This window comes from Diaporthe citri (genome assembly GCF_014595645.1).
Source record: "Diaporthe citri strain NFHF-8-4 chromosome Unknown scaffold_3, whole genome shotgun sequence".
Classification (NCBI taxonomy): Eukaryota; Fungi; Ascomycota; class Sordariomycetes; order Diaporthales; family Diaporthaceae; genus Diaporthe; species Diaporthe citri.
In genome coordinates this window covers 2,993,281-3,010,483 of record NW_025064848.1, presented here as the reverse complement: position 1 = coordinate 3,010,483, position 17,203 = coordinate 2,993,281, and the positions used below count along the sequence as shown (strand labels likewise).

At 56.8% G+C, this 17,203-nt stretch overlaps 5 protein-coding genes across 5 annotated transcripts; 2 read left to right on the top strand and 3 right to left on the bottom strand.

Moving 5' to 3' along the window:
- Positions 1–760: 760 nt before the first annotated feature.
- INS49_008399 (uncharacterized protein) lies at positions 761–2,285 on the bottom strand (the record flags this gene model as incomplete). Its single annotated transcript, XM_043169142.1, has 2 exons — positions 761–1,671; positions 2,021–2,285. The coding sequence occupies 2 exons, from the start codon at positions 2,283–2,285 to the stop codon at positions 761–763; spliced, it is 1,176 nt and encodes a 391-aa protein (XP_043026822.1).
- A 785-nt stretch (positions 2,286–3,070) lies between these two features.
- On the bottom strand, positions 3,071–4,962 carry INS49_008398 (uncharacterized protein; the record flags this gene model as incomplete). Its single annotated transcript, XM_043169141.1, has 2 exons — positions 3,071–3,499; positions 3,562–4,962. 2 exons carry the CDS (start codon positions 4,960–4,962, stop codon positions 3,071–3,073), a joined length of 1,830 nt encoding a protein of 609 aa, XP_043026821.1.
- Positions 4,963–9,240: 4,278 nt separating this feature from the next.
- Positions 9,241–10,847, top strand: INS49_008397 (uncharacterized protein; the record flags this gene model as incomplete). The annotated part of the gene is made up of 2 exons (XM_043169140.1): positions 9,241–9,632; positions 9,689–10,847. The coding sequence occupies 2 exons, from the start codon at positions 9,241–9,243 to the stop codon at positions 10,845–10,847; spliced, it is 1,551 nt and encodes a 516-aa protein (XP_043026820.1).
- A 1,561-nt stretch (positions 10,848–12,408) lies between these two features.
- Positions 12,409–13,916, top strand: INS49_008396 (uncharacterized protein; the record flags this gene model as incomplete). Its single annotated transcript, XM_043169139.1, has 4 exons — positions 12,409–12,691; positions 12,772–13,065; positions 13,122–13,252; positions 13,311–13,916. The coding sequence occupies 4 exons, from the start codon at positions 12,409–12,411 to the stop codon at positions 13,914–13,916; spliced, it is 1,314 nt and encodes a 437-aa protein (XP_043026819.1).
- Positions 13,917–14,586: 670 nt separating this feature from the next.
- INS49_008395 (uncharacterized protein) lies at positions 14,587–16,804 on the bottom strand (the record flags this gene model as incomplete). The annotated part of the gene is made up of 5 exons (XM_043169138.1): positions 14,587–15,537; positions 15,566–16,248; positions 16,349–16,354; positions 16,418–16,486; positions 16,567–16,804. 5 exons carry the CDS (start codon positions 16,802–16,804, stop codon positions 14,587–14,589), a joined length of 1,947 nt encoding a protein of 648 aa, XP_043026818.1.
- Positions 16,805–17,203: the final 399 nt, after the last annotated feature.

The following is a 17,203-nucleotide window of genomic DNA, read 5'->3' as shown; positions in this document are numbered from 1 at the left end:
AGAGCCGTGCTCGGTTGCAAATGGAACTTTCCTACTACTTGTAACACGGATACATCGCGGCTGGGTGCATGCCTTCAAAATAGTACACATCACAAGAACGGTATCTCTACCCTTCTAGCGCAGCTACCTTGCCATTTCACAAGAATATCAAGTTTCACCAAGGACACATCCATCACTGAAACATACGCATCCTGTACAGATTGAATTTGATGATATATCATCCACATTTTTAGCCCTGGAAGCTAAGTCATTCTTCGTGCTGTCCTTGCACTGTCAGAAAGTACCGTAGCGGGAGCTCAATGGCCGCAACGTCCGAGTAGAAAAAGTGTGACTATGGTATGACAAGATTCAGCTAGACCACTCGTCGCGTCGGGTAGGCGCAGCCAGGACAAACGAGGTGGCTGTGGTGGTGTGGCAGAGTCGCCGCGTTCCCACCGCGCTACCTGTCATGATAAAAACGGACGAGGCGTATACAAGTAACTCAGTTGTTGTATGTTGCAGACCTAGTTTTCTGATTTGTAACACACGCACGCTCACAATTTCTGCCATATGATTCATCATTGTGGCAATTGTGAGCACCTAGGCGTGTTCGAATCGAATGTGTGTCTACCATCTCTTGCCCACCTAGACTGACTGGGGGCTCTTGCTTCCACAAGAAGGCCTGTTGAAGGAAATATCTATTTCTTATTAGTTTATCGGCCCAAAATCTTAATACCTGTATGGACAGCCCTTTGATGAATATTCACTCTCGATGATCGCCTCACGCCTTCACCCAAGAAGCAGCAACGCCCTCATCCCAACCCCAGAACCCCCAGATCCTCTCCAGCGTTTGGTCCGGATGGGCCATGGGGAAATCATGGCCACCAGGTACAGGCCTGGCCCAGAAGACATTCTCATCGCCTCCAACCAGCGGCAGAACATCCTGGCGGTAGTCCTCATCATTGACGATCTCATCTCCAATCCCAAAAATGAAACATGTCGTCTTGGGCTCTCTGCTCGCGATCTTGCTCCACGCCTCGTGCTGATTGATCATCGGCGCATACCTCAGCGTGCTCATGAAAGCTGGGACGAAGCCTGCGTGGTTCCTCACCTGCCAGTTGACGTGTTTCAGCACCTGGCGCTGCAGCGGCCCCGGCGCCTCGGGGACGGCAGAATCGGCAATCTCGCTCGTCACGGTCGTCTCGACAACCTGATCTCCCGGTAGATGCGACTCGGGGGTCGACGCCCCGCTCGGGCTGCCCTTTGACTTCCTCTTTGCGCTCTCGGCGATGGGTTTCTTAAGCCTCCACCTCGTCATGATCTCCACGAGACCCTCGGGCACCCACCCGCTCCGGAATATGAACTTCACGACGGCGCCGAAGTTCTCCTCGCGGATCATCCCGGCCGGAGCGAGGAGGATCAGGGTCTTGACCATGCGAGGGAAGGCCGCTGCCAGGTGGATGGCGATGCCTCCTCCCAGGGAATAGCCCACGAGGTGGAAGCCCTCGTCCTCGCCTTGGCCCGTCCACGCGAGTTCGCTCGACGCGAGAACGCACAGGGCCTGGCTGACGTATAGCCGCTCGTCGTGGGGCAAGTCGCCTACGCCATCTGAGTACCCGCGACCGAACAGGTCGAACAGCAGAACCCTGCACCCGCGCTCAACCAGCCCGTGAGCGACGTGCGTAAGTGTCACTGAGGGGTCAGAGGTCAGCTGTCAGAAACGACCGTTGAGGCAGACTTGTCATAAAATCGGAGTGGAGCGCGCACAGTCCGTTTGCCAGCCGGTGGCCTGTCTTACGGGTTACAGACGGGACAGAGCCCGCTGCTCCCAGTGAGATAGCTCACGGATACGACAGAGGCCTGTCCCGAGTAAGGGATGCCGAAAACTGCTTACTACATGAAGTTGAAATCCCATGGACCAGGAGAACCTTCCTCCCCGACGCGGGGCCAAATTCATCTAAGAAGGTCAGTGTCTCATCATAATTGCCGAAGGGGCCGGGTACAAAAAGGATCTCAGGGAGGAGAGGAGCGTTGTACGTACAACACCTGACAGAACCATACGGGGTCGGTACGTCGCGCGCCCCGGGGAAATAGTCCGGCGGGTAGAGCAGCTGTGAGCTCTCCTCGGGCGACAGGCGTGATATGTGAGTGCTGAGCGGGCTCGGGAGCACGGCGGGCCGCCGGGGATGGATGATGCGGTTCAGGACGGCGTATAGGGACGCTGTTGTGACGGCCGCTGTGACAACTAGCACGCTCGTATTGGGGGGCGAGAGGACCACTTGGACGGCCCTTTGTGTCAAGTCCATCTTGGGAGCTTGGGTATGGTGGTGCGTCTCATGGGTTGTGTGCAGTCCGTATTGTGGGTGGTTATGCACAGAGAAACGGTCGTGGGCGGATAGGCCGGTGGTTCGCCCTTGCCTCGGGCTGAGCTTGGCCAACTCTGTTTACACTTGGAACGAACAAGATGGCATCCAGCGGGAGAGAAGGGCTTTGCACCAGAATTCAGAATTTAATCGAGTTTATTTCATGCGAACATCACGACGGCTAAGACTGCAAGTCCACGTAAGATTGGGAACGGCAGTGGCGGTGGCGGTGCCGTTGTTGGGATCTGAGTTCGCAGCAGCCGAGGTCAGGGGGGACACGTGGGCTCCAATAGCGCACTCCTCCAGGCCATGTGGCCGCGTCTTGTCACCTGCGCCCCTGGATCCCACCGCCTGAGCAACACACCTTCCCACTGAAAGTACCCACATGCAGGTGCCTGACCGGAAAGTGCTGAGGATGGGATTTTGTATCAAGATGAAATCACCCAGGTCAACCTCGCCCAGTACCTTGCAATTCGAAAACGGCCGGACAAGACAACCCGTGTTGTCATTAGCATATTACTGCGACACGATACCAAAATCTATATACAGGAAGGTGTAATCTCCACGAGCGTGTCGTTCATCCTGCAAGGATCTCATCGTTGAGTCCTTTGTGCCAGTGCCCTGAAGAGGCTGAGAGCAAGGCGAGCGAGGACATCGACCAAAACCTCCAGCATCCCAAGTGCGATGCCCTCTACTGAATGCTCTTCTTCCCCCGAAGGCTCCTCATCCTAGGCGGCTGGGTATTCACAGCCCGTTGCGTTCGGGTACTGAAGGCACCACTCCATCTGGATCGGGCTCGCCCTGATGCCCCTGCTCACCAAACGCTGCCTCTGCGCGTTCAGTCTGGGGGCCGCCGTGACCTGCGACCGGTTCTGGCCTTCCGCGTCGGTTCGTCCCGACCAGAGGACCTCCCCGGCGGCGCCGGCCCTGGGCCATACGAGGCTGTCGAGGTTGTTGCTGTCGATGGTCTCGGACCAGACGGCGACCTCACCGCCAAGGACGAGCTCCGCCTCTGTGCCGTTGAGACCCTCGGCTGGGTCGTGCGAGTAGACAAGCTCCCAGCTCTTCGTTGGGCCGCACCAGTCATTAAATGGCGTAAACTGGGACCATATCTCATTGCCGAAAGTGAGCCACTGGCCGCGACCACAGTCAAGGTACTGCACGCTCCATGTTAGTGTCTTGATTTCGTTCGCTGCTAGTGGTGGACGTGGTTACTCACCCAGAAGTTGTAATTGCTGTCGATAACCTTGTGGCCTTTGGCAGCGATCTCGGCAACAGCGCTACCGCCCAGCCACGACTGCACTACCACGTCCGATCCGAGGGTGACGTTCCACTCAGTCACAAGCTCCTCCCAGACCGTGGGAGTCAGGCCCGCATTGCGCACGCGAGTGTGCTGGTTGTCAACAAAGGTCTGCAGCAGGGGCTGGAGCACCGCGCTGTCGTTGGTGTTCAGGCCAGGGTCGAATCTCGAGTCATTCGCATTCAGCTCATCTCCGCCGGTGCCCCAGTACTTGGAGTAAGGGGCCACACGCGGAAGGATGTCGTCAAACAGGTTGCCAAGGAAAGTTTCCACGTTGGAGTCGTTCAGTCGGAAGGCGCCACAGGGAGGCTGCGCGCAGTAGAAGAAGTAGGGCCTCGCATCGTAGGCCACGACGAGGTCCGGGAAAGCCTCGCCCACAACACTAATGTGACCAGGCATGTCGATCTCGAGATAGACCTCCACCCCGCGGGCAAGACCATACTCCTGGATAGACTTGATGTCATCAGGGGAGTATACCGAGGACTGGCTGTAAGCACCCTTGGCGGCCAGCTCGGGAATGCTTGGGATCTCGAGGGGCCAGGCCTGTGAGTCAGTGACGTGCACGTGGAGCTTGTTCAGCTTGTTGTACGACAGGCCGTCAATGGTGCGCTTGATGTCGTCCACAGGGAAGAAGTGCCTGGCCGTGTCCAGCATAAGTCCACGGTGCCCATAGACAGGCGAATCCTCAATCTCGATTGGGGCGTTGACCAGATACCAAGCATCTCCGGCGGAGTGCTCGTAAAAGAGCTGGGAGAAGGTCTCCAGGCCGTGCAGGATGCCGAAGGCTGACTTGGAGGAGAGCTTTGCAGCGCCATCCTCACCGATGCTCAAGCTGTACGCCTCGTCGACGTCTGTCGTTATGGGATCAAAAGTGGTGTTACTGCCGGTCAGAGTGATTTCCAGACTAGAAACGGTGGCGGCGGAGGCGTTGGCCGCCGGCTCATAGCTCGAGAGCGAGTTCCGTGGAACAAGCATCCATGGCACAAAGTTTTGGTTAAAAATGTTGTCCAGGGCCCTGCTGACGCCAGCGGCTGTGATGTCGGAGGCGGTCAGGTCGGCCGGCTCAAAGATGTCTTGTTGGGTCAGCTGTGTTTGGAAAGCATTCTTAGTATACAAATCATCTTCGAGGGACAAGGAGCTCTCGCGAGTAGACCACCGTACAGATGCGCCGTTATAAGTGACTTTGATGTCCTGGTTGATGAACAGGGGCGTGGTGCCAGAGGTGAAGGTGGGCTGAGGCACAGGCCACAGCCCTCCCAATCCTTGGGCTGTGACAAGGTCGACAGCCACCAGCAAAGGCAGGAGCAGTCGCGAAGCCATCTTGAAGATGAGCCTGCAGTGGATCACCCTGCGAGACTGCGAGACTGCGAGACGAAAGAGGTATGTGTGGATGTGGCGCGACAGAGATCGAGAGAGCCGAGTGAGCGGGCTTATACGTTGTGGTGAGGAAGCTCTCGACCAGGACAATACACCGGTGGTTGGAAGGCAACCAGTTATGTAGTTGGTTGTCGGGCGGTGAGTGGGTGGAGTGAATGACTGGGCAAAAAAAAAAAAAAAAAAAAAAAGCAAAAGCCTCAGTGAAGAGGGAGGTAGATGATGAGCGCGTGACGAGGCGAGGGAGTGAATCGTAGTTATTTATTTATTAGACTTTTGGTTTGTAATTGGCAAGCCCACGCAAATGCAAGGCTTGGGGGCGTCGTACAAGATCCTGGAAAAGGCGGGAGCGTCAAGTGCAGTAGTGCCGATCAACGTTGGTTCGCCCAGGGAGTCCTGGGCCTATCGAGAGGGGACCTTGCCGGCAGGTGGGTCTTTCCAAAGATAGGCACCCTTGAGGCTCAGGCAGCCAGGCAGTCTGCTGAGCGTTGATGGCTCAGACCAGGAGAGCAAACCAACGCGGTGGGGTATGATGGTGGCGGGGCGTCCTCTGGGCACGCGTGCGCGAGACACGTCCTGGGGATCGTGAGGTGCAGACGTCGTGAGAGACAAGCGCAATGTTACGTTGCGTTTAGCATGCAGAGATGGCAGACTATAGTCTAGAGCACTGCAGAAGTGCCGGCCAAGACTGTGGCTTGCCGGCGGCGAGCAAGGTGTGGGGTGGGTGTGGACGAGAGCAAGCCTCAGGCTAATACCGTAGTAGACCAAAGGCTTAAGAAGGCCAGCTGAGGGGAGTATGATGCCTGTGTGCCTGCACATCTGCGTTTATGTCTGCGTCTGCAAGCCACTGACCGGTAGGGGTGTCGGGAGTCGGGCACGGGGGCATGAAAGGAAGCATGCCGCTCGGATTGAATGAATGAACGGGGCAAACGGGATGCAGGTAGGATTGAAAAAGGAGTCAAAGAACCAGAAACCACCCTCCCGACCCAGCCAGTCATTCTGCCCGCGTTCGGACCAGAATGCGGACTGCGACCCACCGGCGATGATCTCAACCTTAATTTTTGGGAAAGGATCATGGCATGGGCATGGGGGCTGGCTTGCGTGGGACGGACCAGGCGGATGGGAAATGGGATGGGCTGGGATGAGTTGGGGGTGGCACAGAGCGGGGATCTTGCCGAGCGTCATGCGCGAACCCTCAGCTGCTCTGCTCTGCCCTGCCAGTCCTGCTCGACTCTGATAATGCGAGCCTGCCTACCTTCTCCTGGGGAGTTGAAACAAATAAATGTTCAGCTGAAAGCACACAGAGCAACTGCGGCGGCCAACGACCACTCACCATTCACGGTCAGGTCAAGCCTCAGACAGGACTGGGGTACCCAGCCTTCAGGGTCATACCACCAGGAACCAGCCCGCTAGGCCGTTTATAGTGTGTGTAATTGTGTAACGTCTGACGAGACGGGCAGACAAGCAACCCAAACTTTCGGTTGTTGTAACTGCTGATGCATACTCCCTAGCAAGTGATATCATGAAATGAAGACTTGAGAATAAACTCACTTGCACTTTCCATTTTTCTTTTTCTAAGAGGGGAAGGGGGCAGAGGGGGTGTAATTAGTCAGAGTAGCAGACCAAACCTGTTGTTGTGGCGCCCACCTTCGCATCTTGGGGCAACAGTTCCTGATGGTCGCCTTCAACTCAGCACCTCGAACCTCCGTTCGCACAAGAGGAAGGCAGCCCGTTCCAGACGACATGGTTCTAGCCGCCGACGCCCTCGACTCCGGCCATCTGAACGCATTCGCAAGATTTTTGAACAATATCATCTCGGCGGAGCCCGCGCAGTTTACATTGCGCAGATCCTCGACCGCATGCCCACGACAGAAGTAGCCAAGGATGCTCTTGGTAGCTTTTTCACGTCGCAAACAGGACATCCCGTGTTGTCGCATGGGACGCTCTGTCCTGATGTGATGGAAAGGATCTGCCAATATCTTCGGGAACTCAAGCCCAATTCTATGGTGTTGGAGGAATCAGTGACCTTTGGAGATTATTGGAAACGTCAACATGCAGATCCCCATCAACGTCACCCCCTCTCAAGATCCTTCAGTCATTCCAAGGCAGTCAGCCAGTCAGTCGGGCACGCGAGAATTCTTCCTCAGACTCGGTGAAGATTGTAGCCGTCGCTTGCCATGGCATTGCTATGGGACTTTGCAGGCTAGAAGAACGATGGCACTGGCATGGCGATCAGGAAAATTTGAAGCGCTGGGTGGAAGACGGCGAAGGGAGTTGTGCTCTACACACAGTATTCTCGCATCCCTCGTTCAGATGTCACGAGGAATAACCCAATGAACTCGGTGATGTGGCCAGTTACTTGGGCGAGGGCCGTATATTCAGCAGCGGCATCGTGTTTGCAAGAGGATCCTCCGCCGTTGAAGTTCAGTCGGCACTTGTGCCCCAGGATCTGGACAAGTATCCTGACCTCCCTCTTTCGCCAGGTAAGGGGCTACCGCGCGAGGGTGATATCTTGCTTCACCCTTTGCGGTCTGAAGATACATACTACGTCTACCGACTCCATGATTCTCAGCAAGCCCAGCTGTTCAAGTTTCCCGGCAGGGAGGAGGTCTCTCCGCCAGCCGAACCACCATTCCCTTTCCAGAGCAGCCGTGAGAGCCCAATGTGTGACTGCTACGATCCCAATGACAGTGACAGGAATTCCTATATATGTTGAGATGGCTGGGAGCGGAAAGGAGGATGTGGTTGTCCTGATCGATGAGTTGTGCACCAAGTGGATAACCCATGGTTTGTGGGCTCTGCCCGGACAATGATGAATAACCATACCAATGACACAGAGTAATTAGGCCTCACTCAATGTTGAGGAAAGAGCATTTGTATCAGTTTTGTTTTGTTTAATGACCACGCGTGAGGGTATGGAAGGCCATTGTGGTGATGGAGGCAATCAATTTGTCTATATGCCTACAAACAAATGTCCCGAGGTCAGTTCATACATTCCGCACATGAGTTCTAGATGTTCACACCTTGCGTGAGCAAATGAATTTAGATATCGTTGAGCGGTCAGAGATTCCTTAAGGTGAATGTTCTGATTCGGGTGTTATTTGTGGTCTTGAATGTTGGTTGTTGGACTTTGGTAGTCAATTTCTAGCCTCGGATTGAATCTGTTTTGAGTTTTCTCACATCCTTCCCTTGTCTTCCTTCATCCTAAGCAAGTTACTGCAGTAGATAGACGGGCTGTAGAAAATGATGGCCTTGTATAGTGTAAATTGCTTAAGCTTATACTATGACATTCATGACACTACAGTGCTATTCGTCTAGAATAGTCTGTGAACGGAAAAAATGACACTGCCAGACCGAACTCGAAGCTCGAAAGCTGATTGGTTTAAATCCTGCTCGTTCATTGATCAAGACGAATAGCTCTCAGTGGGCCCCGGCAGGGGCTCGATACTGGTATCTATCAACGAGGCAGGTCTGTGACTGAGTGGCAATATTGACCTACCTGTGTAGCTAGTCTACGTGCATTGAGCTGCAAGTTAGGTAAACTTATGAAATACAATCCGGGGTCTAGTCCATGTCTTTTCCAGCTGTTGGCAGCAGGGTCGAGAGTCCGTCCATACCAGGGCCCATTACTAATCATCCGTGCCAAGCTCGAGCACCCACCACCGATCCGGAGCTGCCAGTCAGCGCCACATCCCAGGAGGTAAGGCTGGCCGTGGCCGGCATTTCGTCAGTCAGTCAGTCAGACTTAGCGTGCCGGCTGGCTGGCTGACACTGCCTTGTATGCAAACTTCACCTGTCGAATGCAAAACACCTGTGCATCACAACCTCCACATCAACTCCCCTGCTGCCAACCCAGCAACCCACGCGACTCACCACCAAAGTTTCTTTCTGTTCAAGGCTTGGACTTGGTGATTTGGATTTGGCACCGGCTTTCAAAGGACTTTGAGAGAGAGAGAGAGAGAGCAGGCCAACAGCCTAACACGCTACCACTAGCACATCCTGCCTCTCACCTGTCCACTCCCCAGTCCATTGTTGTCAAGGTCGTGCCGCAAGCCCCCTTGCCATCGCCTACGAGCGCCTTCTTCCACCGTCGGGCCCGCCTTTGTCGCGGCTGGTTTCCAATCGTTTCCTGACCATCGCCACACACCTTACTTCCCGCCTCCGCCATCTATCGCCTTGCCTCGCCTCGCCTTCACCTCGATCACCTCCTCGAGACCACCGACAATGCCTGTCTCAGTCCAGCTGAACACCCCTCTGGCAGATGCCCTCAACTCTGCCATCCAGCCGAAGCTGGAGCAGTACGGCTGGGCCACCGGGGGCGCCGACGATGCCGCCCTCACTGAATACATCATCCTCATGCTTGTGAACGGAAAGACACAAGAAGAGGTCACGCGAGAGCTATCAACAGACCTCCTTGGCCTCGACCCCAACGACCCTGGCCTTCTCGAGTTCTCAAACTGGCTCTTCGCCACTATCGACGCACTCTCTGCACAGTTCGGCTCAAGCGATGCGCAAGTCGAGGCCACGACAGGAGCCGTCCCAGCGGCGTCGAGCGCCCCTGACGAAGACCAAGACATGGACATGAGCACAAACGACGGTATCGCAGAATTCAACGCGTATGTCATTACCACTTTTTCTGGGAAACAGCTGGCACCATACTGACTTCTACCAGACCTACAGGTCCGAAGGCTATGCGTAACGGCGCCGACAGAGGTCGCGGAAAGCGGCTCGTGGGACAACTGAACCGTGCAATGGACAGGACGCATGAGAACGTCCTCCACCGCGTGCGCGGCGCCACCGGGAACGAGAGGATCAACTCACATACTCGCACACCCCCGACTGGCCCCCGCATGGGTACCGGAAGGCAGCCTCGAGGGCCGAATCAACGCGCAGCCAACATTGCCCACGGCCTCGCAAACATGAACAACATGCCTCCCGGCCCAGCCGGCATGAACGGCGGAGCTATGGGCCCCATGAATGGCTGGGGGATGATGCAAGGCCAGCCCCCACAGTCGGATCTGTTGCAAATGATGGAAGTACAGCAGCAGATGCTGAACCAGATGCAGCAACAGTTGATGATGCAGCATGGTGGCGCGGCGAACGGTCAGGGACGTGGAAAGTCGTTGTTTGAGCGCGCGCAACACCCCAACCAACGAGGTAACTTCCGAGGCCGCGGTGGCCACCACCAGAATGGTCGCAACAACGCACACCAGTCAGAGACGCCCAAGGCTGAGTCGGCTGAGCAAGGTGAGGGCGATCAGGACATGTCCGGTGTCAGGCGTGAGGCAGCGAACCCAGAGGACACGGTCTGCCGCTTCAATTTGAGTTGCAACAACAAGGACTGCAAGTTTGCCCATCAATCACCGGCCGCGCCGCCAGGAGCAACCATCGACGTTCAAGATGTTTGCAGTTTTGGTGCAGCTTGTAAGAACTTCAAATGTGTTGGCCGGCATCCGTCGCCTGCCACCAGGACGGCCCACCAGAGTGAGCAAGACTGCAAGTTCTGGCCCAACTGCCAGAACGCTCGCTGCCCCTTCAAGCACCCATCCAAGCCCCCCTGCCGTAACGGCGCCGACTGCAAGACCCCTGGCTGCGAATTCTACCACAACCCGGTGATGTGCAAGTTCCGGCCCTGCACGAACCGATACTGCCAATTCAAGCACGAGGAGGGCCAGCGGGGATCGTTCCCCGACAAGGTCTGGACAGCTGAGGGCACGAAGGAGCACGTGAGTGAGCGCCAATTTGCGGATGCAAAAGCAGCGGAGGAGCAGGTGATACCGGGCTCAGGAGATGACGCTATGGGTGGTACTGAGGCGACCGTGACGAGCTAGAAGCGATACGTCTTCGAGGTGCACTCGGACGCCGAGTCGGATGGGTCTGGCATGATTGAGTGAAGCCGCGAGAGACAGCAGGCTTAGGATATGTGTACCCTGTATTATACAAACCCATTTCTCATTATCAACAGGGTGTTATCAGGTCGAGGCAGATGTTCGGCCATGCTTGAGGGCCGACTGGAAGGCGTTGGGAGGCTCAGTCAAGAGAGAAAAATGAGCACTTGTGGAATTCAAGGGAGAGAAAGAATACGTCCACGCTGGTCCTGGCAGTCCAAGACGGATTCGAGGTCAGGGGATAGCGCCATGGACAAAGCATCGATGTTGAGGCTCTGCGCCTCCCCCACCATGCACAGTTCTTTTGCGTAGTCGACCAGGTGATGCTGTGTCTGTTCATTCCCGTGCTTGACATTCTCCACGGATCTGACGTGTATATCAGGCAGCCCAGCACACAGACGATCATCCCCTGGCAATGCTCCCCGTATTGAGAGATCAGCTCGTCTCTAGCTCGACTCACAGGCGGTCACAGCATGCTATTATTGTCCACATAATTCTGAACTCCACACCAACAGTAGGTTCTCGAATCATACGGAGGCTATTTCGGGCAGACTCATTCGCTTTGTGTTGGCCTTAATTACACCCCATGGAGAAAACCAACAGGCAGTCCAAAGCCGACGGACATTCCTTCGAGGAGGCACAGTCTGCCTCAAGAATAGGTGTTCCCACATGTCTAATTTCGCATGGCAATGTCTGCAGAGTGGATGGCAGAGGACGAGGGAAACAGGCGCACAGTGTGTAATGGTGGGTGGCATTTAGTGTACACGCAGACTTCCAAGGTTCCGAGGGAGACACGGAAGTATAGAGAGACAGTGTGAAGGAAGACTCTGTAGACGGTATGTGTGCGGTCAACCAGCCCAGCTTGGCTTCAAAGGGAGAGTGCGGTCTACATGAGTGCCGTACCTGGATTTGCCCAAGGAAGCAGCGGCTGTGGATGGGGAAGGAAGGAGAGCCGACCGGACCCACCCACCCGAATTGGCAGCAGGAGAGGAGCTTTCCCCGCAGGAGGCAGGCCAGGCCGTATTGACACGCTGTCTCCCGCGTGCATTTAGGCCGACGGGACTTTTGATGGTCGCAAAGTTCCCCAAGTCATCGGCGTCGGGCCCTGTGCCACTTTTTGCCAGCCACTGCCAATGCTTTCTCCCACCCCCCCAAAGCTCCGCCTTGCGACGCGTTTCCGAGAAATTTGATCGTGGCAATTCCCAACGGCGGCAGGGCAATCCAGCTCAGCTTGCGACCGCATCTCTTCCATCACCAATTGACCGCCGCGCATCGCGCACACCAGCCCGTCATCGTTCGAAGCTGTCGCCGACCAATTCGCCGCCCGTCTCGCACCCTCCCTCGCCAGCTGCAGACGACAGAGAGAGAGACTCTGCCCTTCTGGCCCCGTCTCCCCCTCTTCAACCCCCCTCCCAGCCACCCCATCAGTTGCCGTCGCCGCGCCCGCGCCCGCGTCAGCTTGTCGCATCCTGTCGCATCCCCTGACCCCCCCTCCCAACTCAACATGGCTGCCCCGCGCAAGCGAACTCGTGAGGTCGACGAGGCCAGCAGGGCCGAGTGCCCCTTCACGATCCGCCTCATCGACCCCCAGGGCAGGGATCCGAAGAAGAAGCGCCGCAGAAGGAACGATGATGACTCCGACGACAGCCGGGACTCTAAGATACCCGTCCAGATGTCTCCCTTCGCTCCCTCGGGCAAGTTCAAGAGCTTCGAGACCATGGACATCCACTACGCGGTCGATCCCTCCAAGAGGTGGTCCGAGATGACACGCTACAACAGCTTCGTTCGTAGGTGTCCCCCTGGTGCCTTCCACTTCAAAAGTCTCGAGGGAGGAACCCGCGATGTCTTACTAATCTGCCTGCCTCAGTGAACGGGTCAAAATACTTTAGTGACAACTATATCTTTGTCGCTAACGAGGACACCATCGAGCGTCAGAAATCCTTCGCCAACAAAGAGCAACTCGGCCCACGGACTAAGAGTAACGATGACTGGGTTGCTCGGATTCTGGAGATTCGCGCGAGCGATGAGCACCACGTCTACGCTCGCGTGTACTGGATGTACTGGCCGGACGAACTGCCGCAGGGCACTGTTGATGGAAAGAAGACTGTCGAGGGACGTCAGCCCTACCATGGACAGAATGAACTGATCGCGTCCAACCACAGTAAGTCCCAGAACCCGTTCGAAAGAAGTCTCGATCTGGAGCTGACTCTGCTGCAGTGGACATCATCAACGTTGTCTCCGTCACTCAGCAAGCGACTGTCAACCAAGTGACCGACGAAAACGACGACCAGATTCAGAGCGCACTTTACTGGAGACAAGCCTTCGACGTCCGGACCCAGGAGCTCTCGGTAAGCACTTCGCGCAGCTGACGACTGGGGATGGGACTGGTGCTGACACTCAACCTAGGCCATAGAGAAAGTCTGCAAGTGCGACCAACCCGGCAACCCTGACAAGGTCTTGGTCGGTTGCCCCAACGAGACATGCAAGAAGTGGCTCCATGAGGAGTGCCTCAAGCATGACATCCTGCTCAAGACGTACGAAGCCCTCGGGACCGACAAACCACACAAAGCGTCCGGTGTCAAGGAGGAGAAGGTGGAAGAAGAGGAAGCAAAGCGCCCTCTCAGCCCTGTCGAGCCCAGCACCGGTGCTGTTGCCGCCGAGCTCCCGATCCAGGTCAAGACAGATGGGGAGGGAGAGACAGTCAAGGCCGCCAACGACTCCGTGGAGTTCAAGGAGGAGTCTACCGTTGCGGCCAAGGAAGGCTCGGCGCAACCGCAAAATGGCCGAGTGTCGACACAAACCCCGACTGCAGAGCCACCAGCACGCAAGGTCGGCCGAGGACGGAAGAAGGCGGACGCGGGCTCCGCAAAACCGTATGAGGGTCTCTTTGAGGCGACCTTCAAGGTGGACCAGGACATGTTCGAGATCACAGACCTGAGGGAGGGCGTCGAGGGCGAGAAGACCTGGATGGAGGAGGTTAAATGCCTTGTTTGCGGCACGCGCATTTGCTAGAGGCACGAAATGCCTCGGTGGTCCATCAACGGGTGACTTGTGGGGTTATTTTCATTGGGTATTTTGTTGTGGGGTTGCATTACCTCTCATGATACGAAACCCTTTCTTTAGTCTGCTTCAGCGCCGAGGGCGAGTATGACGTATACCTTGCTTGATAGGAGGAGGAGTACGGACAATGGTCATTTGCTGTCTATTTTATCTTAGGGCGTTTCTTGGGAGGGGAGCAGGCAAAAGGCTCTCATTTAGAGTTACGTTTGTACATTCGAGAAGGGGACGTCGTCGTTTACCCACAAAATGAATATCCTGTCCTTAATCAATTTTCAGATTCCTGCATACCTGCCCTTCGGATTCTTTTCATTGCTAGTGAAGTATGATGCCTGGACCCTCAACAATTCTTCAAAGGGCGATTGTCCCCGTAGGACTAGAAGTAACTCGAGGAGAATGCGACTTGATACCACAGATTTGCCGTAGGAGCAGTCAGGAGAGGCGAGGGGTACCAGAAGATCCTGAGCCATGGATGGAAATGAGAGAAAACGACACATGCTACCTACATTCAACTCTCCAAACGAACGCTACGAACTAGAATCAAAAGATCCATCCAAATCACGCCCCGTACGCCCTCGCTATGCTAGAATGATGTCACCAAAACAAAGACCACCAGTGACACGTCTCAGCTCCCGCGAGGTTCAACATCGCCATCATGGCCCAGCATTGCCTGGCCCTCACCGTGCCCGGACTCCCCCCTCCCGTCGTCGGTGTCACCCTGCTCGGCCTTGTACCCCTCGATGACGGCGGCCAGCCTCTCGGCCTCGAGCTTCCCGCGCTCGGCGTTGACGAAGTAGATGAGCGGGGCGGGGAGGCCGACGAGGCAGGCGAGGAACCAGAAGGCCGGGCGGATCTCCCCCGTGGCGTCGATGATGGATGCGACGATGAAGGGGCCGAACACGCTCGAGCCCTTGTCGGTGATGGCGTAGAGGGCGTAGAAGGCGGCCTCGGACCCGGGCGGGATGAGCTCGCCGTACAGGGCGCGGCAGTAGCTGCTGAGCCCGCCCAGCACGAAGCCGTACACGCCGGCCAGCGGGAACATCTCCCACGGCTGCTGCAGGCCCAGGACGCCCCAGCCCCGGACGAAGGGCAGGTAGCCCAGAAGGCCGTAGAGCGGGATGAGCTCGAACAGCGCGACGCAGCTGAGGAGGGTCTGGTGTGGCTTGAGGCTGAACCGCCGAGAGATGTAGGACCACGAGAGTGCGCCTGCGATGCCGAAGGTCGTGGAGATGACGCCGATGAGCCCCAGCGACCATGGCTCCATCTGCAGCGTCGTCTTGGCGAACAGGATGGCGGTCGACGAGGTGGTGGCTATAGCATCCGAGAGCAGGAACCACGCCGCGAGGAACAGCATGATGTCCAGGAGCCGCCGCGCCAGCGATATTGTCTTGAAAAGCGACTTCCAGGCGTAGAGCGTGTACGCGACGAATGCCCTGACTCCCTTCCGGCTCTTCTGCGCCGGCAGCGGGGGCCCCGGCCTGGGCCGCAGCCACAGCGCGGCGGGGATGGTGAAGAAGGCCCACCATAATCCGATCATGCACAGGACGACGCGCAGGGACCAGGTCGAGCTCCTCATCTCGATCAGGATGAGGATGGCGACGCACTGCAGGAACAGTCCCGCCCGCGTAGCCTATCCCTATCCCCTTGGCGGATATCTCGGTCGACAGCGCGAGCTCCATCGAAGTCTGGTCCTCGTGGGTGAGGACCTTCCGCAACCTGTGCGGGCCCTCGTCGACTAGCAATGCGGTGCTCGAGCTACTGTCACGCAAGGTCTCGTTCTCCTCGTCATCTTGTGGGTGCTCCAGCCGCTGCGATTCGTTCGGCGCGGCGAGATCAGGAGTTAAGGTGCCCTCCGCATACAGCACCTTGGGGTGGTACCGGACGAGAAGAGGGAGAAAGCTGTTCAACAGGACAAAAGATGCCCCAAAGGAGACGTTGCTGACTATGGCCAGCACGGCGCCAAAGACGTACGTTTCCTTGGTGAGGAATATGTACAGCATGACACAGAAGCTGCCGAGCCAGGCAAAGGCCAGGAGGAGCTTCTTTCGGTACTGGCCGTGGTCCGCGAACGAGCTGATGCTCACTACGAGCAGGGCCTGCAGCAGCACGCTGGCGCTGAACGTGTACATGGCGAAGCTTGCGGTGTTGATCTCGAGGCCCAGGACGTGCACGACGCACTGGGTGTCATCGTCACTCTTCTCATTGCTGGGTCCGCATGGCTTTCCGTTCTTGAGCTGGACGCCATTCTCCCGAGCGAGACTCTCGAGCAGGATGGGGATGAATGAGCCTGGGGATGTCAGAACGCGGCTCTCACATAAGTGGGTGGGACAGCATTTAGGTGTGGAGAGTGCTGCCAAAGCGCGTAGGCCTTTAGTCAAATCACATACCAATTGCTATTACTCGGTCAGAAAGTCTGTTCGTACTCGTGCAGCTCTGGGGCGGATGACTTCACTCACCACAAATGACGTAGGTCTCAGCCGCGAAAGCATACATATACCATCCCCTCAGCTCCTTGGGGCTCGTTTCTGAAAGGTCGAGGCCCAGTCAGTCTTTGTCTCTGGGAAGTCAAGTCGGAGGGGCTCTGAGGCCGCCAGTTGGGACTCACGCCTGGTGTCCTCTCCGGCATAGCGGATTGGTGGCGAGGGAGGGTCCGGGCTGTGATTGGGCTCGGAGTCGGAGTGGCGGTCCATGTCCTCGGAGGTAGGGGAGATGCTGGCGGAGCGCTCGTCATCGGCCTCGAAAGAAGATGAGTGTGAGAGGAACGATCGCTTGGAAACGTGGGACTGTCTCGAGTACAGGCGCGGCAGCGGTGGAGGGCGTGAATCCTCATTCCTCGGGGCCATAATAGTGCGGCCGCAAGGGATGTATGGTGTGCCGTGCGACCAAGCTTATTTGGGTGGTGGCAACACGCCTGAGAGGAGTGGGCGTGCGGGCGTGTGTTGGCCTGGCCTGATGGGGCCCTTGCACAGGTGTGCCTGAGTGAGTGGGAGAGTGAGAGTCAGCCTGTGTGGAACGGAACGGAACGTCAGGCCCCCATGCACGCACGTCGACGTCCGTTTGAGAGCGGCACGGTCGGGCTCCTGGGCACACGAACAGCCTGCAAGCACCCAAACTCAATCGCTGAAGCTTTCTCTGGTTGGCTCTGCGGCGAGAATACGAGCGCTGCACCCTATGCTGGGGGGAGGAGAGTGGTGTTCGAGGCCGGCGACGTCGAGGATGTCCACGGGACTGACGGACCACCA